The following is an 8223-nucleotide window of genomic DNA, read 5'->3' on the forward strand; positions in this document are numbered from 1 at the left end:
AATAAAACATTCTAAACCACAAGTTGTTTCACTTGGTTTGTCCTTGGAGGAACTCTCAGTTCCCCTGGGGAGATGCCAATCACTCTGGTGCCCAGAACTGCTGCCCACTGCCCACTGCAGCCCTGTGCTGCACCCTGGGCTCACAGCAGAGCCTCTCCTCACTGCTTTTCCCCAGGAAAGCTCCTTGTTGGCACCCAGCATTTGGCATGGGGTTTTTCAGCTCCTCCTGTCACGTTCAGGACAGAGCTGGAGTTCAATTTAGTGGAAGTGGCTCACTGCTGGTCCCTGGGAAGATAGGCTGTTGCAAAGAATTGTCTTTAAATATTTAGAAAAAAAAAAAAAAAAAAAAAAAGAAGAGTAAGGTTAGAAAGAGTTTTTTGGCTGCCTCACATTTACTGTTGTCCTTTGAACAGCGCATCCAAGTGATGATTCAGCCAAGTGAAGACATCACCCACCCTGAGAACGGGCCAGACCAGGCCCAACAGAGCAACTCTGCCAACAAAGAAGCCTACATCTAAACTCCTCTCTCGTCCAAGTACCGCTCCTCCTCCAGAAAAACAAAAAATATGGTTGAATATGACCACAAATTCACGTCTGAGAATATAATTACCTACCTCTAGTGGCAAAAAAAAAAAAAAAAAATACATATTAAAAAAAAAAGGAAAAAAAAGCAACAAGGTCATCTCCACTCCGAGGGAATCGCCATGGGTTCGATCCAGCTGTCGCGAGCTCAGATGTTTGACAGTGTTTTTGTGTTCTCCAGCAATCCACAGACTGTTAATGTTTTTATCCTTTCGCAATGATAGTTGCATACCTTGGAATTTGTAAATTGATGTGCCAAGACCTTTTTAATCTACCTTTTAGCACGACTATTTGAAGTTTTGTGCTGCTGATTTTTAGTAGTTGATCACTATTTCTTACCGCTGAATCCCAAGACTGTTATTTCTGACTTTGCAGGAGTAAAATTAAGTTTGGAGTTGTTTTGTACAAAGAGAATGGAGTATTTTGTAAACAAGTGATTTCCAGTGCTAAAGTCTGCCCTTAAAATTTGTTCCAGCTGAGGCCATTTGAGGGAGGAAGAGACTCTTCCTTCAATTAACAGCAGGCACAGCCTTTATAAACATTCCTAGAGCAAAAATTGAGTTGTTTGTGGCAGAGCAGCCCAGGCCAAACACACTGGCTGTGCTCAGCCTTTCAGGGTGACTTTCAAACAAGGTCATAAATTTCTTTAGAAGTACATATCTTGCTTCTTATAAAAAGAAGATATCTGTGTGAATCAATGTTAGAGGCATCAATACGACTTTTAACTTTTTTAGCAAAGTAATAGCCAAGAGCTCTTAAAGATTCCCAGGAGTAAAATACAAAGTATTTGCCATTCAAGCTCAGACTCCCTGAGCTTTTATCATGCTGTTGTCACTCTACTATTATTGCATTGCCACCAAAATAGAAACCAAAACAACGGCTTAAAGATCGAAGTAAGTTCCAATTTCGGGCTCGATTGAACCTGCTAGAGAACTTTCCCAGTTCCCAATCCCAAACTCCGCAGGGTCGGCACTTTGAGAGCAGTGGGATTTCCATTTCCAGGGGCTGGGTGGTGCTGAGGGCACGAGGGAGAGCTCTTTGATCCCGATGCAATCCCGCTCTGGGCTCCGTCCTGCGTTTGCCACACGGCCAGCGAGCCCGGACAGCCCCTGGAAGTTTTCCCTGTGTGGGGAATGCAGCGGGAGCCCCGGCTGGCATTTCTCGTTTGGCAGCTATAAGACAGGCACGGAGGCTTTTTTTTTTTTTTGGGAGGGTGATGTTTGATTGTAAATGACTGTGACAGAACTGTGCAATGAAAACATGCTTTTCAGCAAACTTTTTTTGTGCACCGTACAATGTTAGATAGCACAATTTATGTAGAACTACTACGTGGAAAAAAAAAAAAAACATGTTACCTGTGAATGTTGGGTTTTTCGTTGTTCTCGTCTGAAGGTGACAAACATGTTCTTGCAATAAGGTATTATTCTCAGAATGTCAAGCACATTATGTAGAAATAATATATATATATAATACACATGTATTTCAAACTACATCCTAAACTCTCAGAGTATGTTGGGTAGGTTCTAAACTGTTTCATACCTAGGTCAAATGTAAAATACTACGAGATCTAAGCTCCATCCTAAACGGCCATAGCTGAGATGCAAACGTCCTGTAAGTCTTTGGGATTTAGAGGAACCCCTACATCCTACACAGACATCACACGTGATACATCATACTTGTGAATTTCATTAGACTAAGGATAAAAACTCCAACTTTCTCTTTATTGTTTAATGTAACCGAGTCCCATGTTGTTCTAAGAAAAATGCAGTATTTAATGTTTGATTGTAAACAATTATGACAGATGTTTGACAGACCTGCTCTTTAGCAAAAAGCTGTACAAACGTTATCACATAGCACAAACTAGTGTTGTAGAACTACTGTGTGTAAAGTGTGAATAGCTGTATCTTTTTTGTAGTACTTGCCCTGAAAAAGAAAGATTATTGTATGATCATATATGCTTTTTGCAATAAGGAAATATCCAACACCAAGCAAATCTATCTCTATATAAAAATATATATGTAATATATACATATTCAAAAATATATACAGAGCCTGTTTAAAAAGAGTACAGTATTATTTAGTAAATTGCAACCTGTTCTATGGACCAAATGTAAAATATTTATAAATTAAGATGCATTTTAAATGTCTATAAACGGTGTCATAATTAAAGCACGATTGTTATGTAAGTTTCCAAGAGTTTAGAGGAAAAAGAATAAAGGTTATATTATACATTAAATTCAGAATTTTGCAGTCTTTCATTGGACAAACCCAATCTGTGCTATTTTCAAGTTCCAAAAGTGTCATTTATATAAAAATATCCTTTAAATACCAAAACGCTGTATCCCACTTGTGATGTGTATAATTAATCCGTGCTATTCCTACGATGTAATTAGTATGTGCATACATTATACAGGGAGCTTGAGAGGTGACAGCTAATAGCCCTTCCTGGCATCCTGCTGCTTTAATTCTCCTGCGGGAAGATGGCAGAGCGAGCTCCGGGAGAAGGAAAAAAGCGGATTTTGGAATGTTTTGGACGGTTCCTCAGGCGCACTCCTGCTGCTGCTGCGAGCTGCAGCACCTCCCTGGTTTTGGAGCTATCCCAGTGCTGAATCCTCCCCAGGCAGACGATCCATGGCTCCAAAAGCTCCGTGCTCCTGTCTCAGCTGCCCTGGCAGGGTGGGAAGATGCGGAGAAGACGCGGAGAAGAAGTCGCGGCGCAGCTGCGACGCCGCTCCTGGGCTCGGGATTTAATTATCTGCCTGCAAAACTGGAGCAGGGCTTCATGCTGGGGAAGAGCCTAAGCAATTTAGAGGACCTGATTAGAATGGAAAACGCTCCCGAGAGAGGCGTCTGGAATCGCAGCCTTCAAGTGCCAAGTGCTGACCTTCGGGAGGAGCGCACGGCGAGGGCACGGCGGGGAGGGGAGGTCCCAGATTGTTCTGGAAAAGGGGAGGCAGCAATTTTGGGAATACAGAGGGAAATGAGAGGGAATGGGAAAGGAAGAGGCCGAGGGCTGTCACTGCTGGCTGGGGGTGGTGGGAGGGCAGGGGGGCAGCAGGGGCTGAGGAGCAGGAAGCTACTTGGAGGATATTGCGTTAGTGCTGTGATATTTCCATGTTCTCCTGGAGGAATTTGCTCTTGCCGTGCTGCAGAAATCCCAACAGCAATTCAACAAGAAAAATGCAAATAAGGTCACTTCTTCCCTACAGGACTGCAGGATGCCCTGGGAGAAATCCATGTCCTTGCTCGTCAGGAGTATTAGTTCAGCTACATGTGCTTTTATTCTAAAATAACACTGTGTTGCTTTTGGGGTTTTTTTGTTTGTTTTAAGCCTGATTATTTCTGTTTTGTTCTGCTCAGGCCACGATAGCATTACAATTAACTATTAGAACTGCTCAGCCCCCACTGCTGACTGGTTCTTGGGGCCCAGAGCCCAAAGGCAGGGCGATCCCATGGCACAGGGCAGCAGCTCCCGCTGCCAACACCCCTCCATGGGCACTGCCCGGCAGGCAGCAGCCAAAAGGGGCTGCACTAAAGCATTTGGACAGCCACCTCTTAATCCCTTTCCCTCCAGGATGGATTGGCTCCACTCCCAGGACGAGGAGCCCAGGAGATGTTGCACAGCACGGACAGACACCCACGGACAGACACGGCGAGGGAGCAGCAACACCAAATCCTCCCTCCCAGCACCTGGAGGGATCAGCTCAGAGCTGCAGCAGCTGCCAGCCCCTGTTTGACTCTGCCAAAGCACCACAATTACCCACTTTCACTGTTCAGGAAGGAAGGCACCAGCCTTTACACCCTAAAGGCTCTTTCTACACCCCCCTCACTCTCCTTTCCCAGTTTCTTGCCCTGCTGGGGGTGTTTAACTAAACCAAATAAAAATAAGGTGCAAGGAGGGGATTTACCCATATGCAATTTTTTTTTCCTGCAATCTAAATTACTTCCTCTCTTCTTCTTCTGAAGTTAAAAAACTAAAAAAACAAAATTAAAAAAATATTAAAGCACAAATGGGGTAAAGTAAACAAAAAATTCATCCCCCCACAGAGCTTGGTATTCTTAAGAAGCTGGTCCAAGTATTGCCACTTCTCATTCCTGCCTTTACAGTCAATAATTACATCACTCTTTCCTGCTGACAATTGATGGAGAATGGGCAAATTTCCTCTGTTTTCACAGAAATCCCATTAACTTTTAGAGTCGTATTCTTGTGATTCGTTCTTCCTTCTGACCACACACTACACCAGCGCTTTCATTCAGGATTTGTCATTTTTTTTTTAAATGTATGGATTGGTGGGAGAGAATTTTTAGCATATTTACAAGAGCCTGGAGTGCCAGGACACGGAGAATGGCTTCACGCTGGCAGAGGGCAGGGTTAGGTGGGATACTGGGAAGGAATTCCAGCCCTGGCACAGGTGCCCAGAGAAGCTGTGGCTGCCCCTGGATCCCTGGCAGTGTCCAAGGCCAGGTTGGGGCTTGGGACAGTGGAAGGTGTCCCTGTCCGTGGGATGATTTTTAAGGTCCTTTCCAACCCAAACCATCCCGTGATTCCACGATTCCATGGTTTTGCAGATTCACATCTGATCACTTTTCCCCCCAGGTTTGTGAACGGTCTCACATTCAACTCAGTGGCAAATCCTGAGTGATTATTTTGGACTCTCAAGCAGGCTGAAGTAATCCTGTGAGTTATTTGTGAGTCATAAGTACATGCTGGTGCTAAATGTGTCCAACAGTGCCTAAGAGAAGGACAGGATGGATCAGGCATTGTCACCAGGACAAAAATTAATCTGTTTTGCCAGCAATGATGCTTTAGTCAGGCTGCAGGAGCTGCCTGCCGTGCCTTTGGGGATCAGCAGCTGAGAGGTGGCTACAAACAAAGTATCAGAGGGTAGAAAATAGCCAAAATGTACATGTTCAATTGGAGGGAGTCTGGAGTTTCCCCTGCACTTCACCAAACTGGAAACCCACGTAGTGCTGGAAGGCGAATAAAAGGGAACGGAACGAGTCGCTCGCTGCCTTATTCCCTTACATCGTGCACTTCCTGCTCCTTATAATTATTCTAAAGCAACCTGGGAATGTCTAAAACTGTTTAACATAAAAAAGAAGCCTTGGAGGCTTGGTTTAGTCTAGGAAAAGGTTTTCCAGGCCCCACTGGCACGGTCATTTACTGGCCATACCTTGTGCAGACCCAGAGCTGCTGTTGCATCCCAGTGCTCCCAGTGAATGGAAAGTCACCAAAAATGGACTACAGCTCCTGCAGGGCAGTGACCCTGGTAAAACCCTAACCAGACCCCACAAACAGCAGCTCCCCCAGTGCTGGCTGTCCCTGAGGAGCTGCTGATTCCCAAAACCCAGGGCTGATTCCCACAGATCAGCTGCAGCTCCTGCTGCTGGGGCTCAACCCCTGGGCAGGTCCCACAGGGCTCCTCCAAAGCTCCACGGGCAAAAATTCTGTCCCAAGACACTCCAGTGCTGGAGCAGGAAGCCATTAAACATCACCTGGTGGATGGAAAGGGGTTTGGTCCTGCAGGAATGGCACCAGCTTCCCTGGGATGGCCGAGGAGCGCTTTGGTGAGGAGTAAAACAATAAATCTCTCTCTGAATATAAGCCAGAGAGTCAGGTTGTGTTAGGGAATTATTTCTAGGTCATTTCAGTTCACTGCACTGCACTGCAAACTCTTCACTGAATGAATGACCAAAATAATTAATCCAAACACTGGGGAGAAACACCAACTCACACTGCAGGCAACAAACTTTGCCTGACAGTGACAGAGCTCAGCAATTTTTAACCTGCTCTCTCCCAGCTGTCACACAGCAGCAGCACATGACCTTTCCTGCTGATTTTCCCCAGATCCAGCCTCACTCTGAGGGCTGAGGGTGACCTTTCCCAGCCTGGTTCCTCCTGTTTTGAGCATCCCATATCATGGCAGAACTTGCCTGTCAGGATCCGCTTCAAACCTACAAATTTAGACTCGGGTGTGCATTGAAAACCATCCTGCCTCACTCCTCCCGTGGTACTGAGGGGAAATGAGTTCCAGTCCACTTCCCTGCAGGCACTGAGCTCCCAGCAGCTGCTCCCAGCCATCCACTAGGTCCTCCAGCCCAGCTGGGATAAGAAAATGCAAGCTGGGAACGAGCCAGAGAAGGGATATTTGCTCTTGCCCAACTCCATCATCAATGGTCTAACTTTTTGTGGAGAAATTCTTCCTGATGTCCCAGCTGGCACAACCTGAGGCCATTCCCTCTCCCCCTGGAACCCAGCTGGATGTCCCCTCCTGGCAGGAGCTGTGCAGAGCCACAGGGTCCCTCCTGAGGCTCCTTTGCTCCAGGCTGAGCCCCTTCCCAGCTCCCTCAGCCCCTCACAGGACTTGCTCTCATCACTTGCACTCTTTACACACTATTTTGTGGGGCTGATGTTGGGGTTTTGAGGGGGAAAAAATACATGGATTTGAATGTTTGCAGTTAAATAATAAAAATTTGCCAGCTTATAAGCAAATGGCGCAGTAAAACAAATCTGGAGAACGTCAAGGAACCAATCCACTGCCTTTTGCTGGTGGAGAAGGGGAATTTTGCTCAGCTCCATCACTCAAAGCCATTCAAGTGTCAGCACAAAACACTGTGTGTGTCACTTTTCAGCTCCTCACTTTCACAGAAGACTTGCCCAAATATGCTCAGAGAAGTTTTTTTCTTTGTTCTTTACGTGCTCTGTGTTACTTACCTTTCAATATTTAATGTTCTGTTGTGGGTTTGGCTCATCTCTTTCTTTTGTAAGCCACACTCCTCTCCAGGGTTTTCTGCCTTGTTTTGTACTTCCACATTCTGCTTTGAATTTTCTTTATCTCATGAACCTTGATTCTCCAAGATTATGGAACTGGAACTTGTGGATGAGGGGTTATTTTTATTTACTGCTGGCTTTTCAGGAAACATTTCATTCCAGATTCTCCAAGGTAAGTCACTGTTGTAGGAGCAGCCTCATTAGCAGCTTTCATTAGCACAAAAATGCAAATAAGAGAACAGCACCACCACACCTCTGTGCAAGTGTTGGAAATCTCCATTTTTCCCAAGGAGCACTCCCTGCTCCAACCTTTTCATTGTATCTTTTCTGAGCATTTTATCACTCCTGCCAAGGCCACTTTTCCTTCTCCACCCTTGCACAGATTTCCCCTGGCAAAGGAGGGGGATCAGAAACATCCCATTCCTATTCCCATTCCTGCTGGGTGATCCCAGCTGCCAGGATCCATGCAGGGCACGTGTGCCAGCATCTCCTGGGGCCTGGAGTGAGCACAGGGAGGCAGGGAGCAGGCCAGAGCCCATGGTACATTAACCAGGAAAGTTTGGGAGTGTAAAACTCACTGGGCTGTCAGAACGATGTTCCCGCGCCGCTCCGCGCAGCCCAGCTTTTTGTCAGGGCAAGTACAAATGCCACAACTGCCTAAGCCTTCAAACCAGCCAGGGACATTCTTTTAGGGACTGATGGAGGCGAGGGGAGGCAAAAGAGGAGGGAAGTTCCTCTCCCTTGAAGTCCCTGGCGAGTCCATATGCTGAGAGCCGGCTGGCAGGCAGCCTGTGGCTCCTCCCTGCGTCCCGGGGATGGGCAGCCTCAGCTCGGACAACATCACCCATTCAACTGGCCAAATTCACACC

General features: G+C 46.2%; 1 protein-coding gene across 1 annotated transcript in view; it reads left to right on the forward strand.

The window, feature by feature from the left end:
* SLC6A1 (solute carrier family 6 member 1) overlaps positions 1 to 2818 on the forward strand; it is a 60640-nt gene extending 57822 nt beyond the window's left edge. The window contains exon 15 of the mRNA XM_053989468.1: positions 414 to 2818. Within this exon, the coding sequence (XP_053845443.1) occupies positions 414 to 518 (105 nt within the window). The 3' untranslated portion in view covers positions 519 to 2818. The remainder of the gene's footprint in view (positions 1 to 413) is intronic.
* Positions 2819 to 8223: the final 5405 nt, after the last annotated feature.

The sequence above is a fragment of the Vidua macroura genome, chromosome 13 (assembly GCF_024509145.1).
Source record: "Vidua macroura isolate BioBank_ID:100142 chromosome 13, ASM2450914v1, whole genome shotgun sequence".
In the NCBI taxonomy this organism is placed as follows: Eukaryota; Metazoa; Chordata; class Aves; order Passeriformes; family Viduidae; genus Vidua; species Vidua macroura.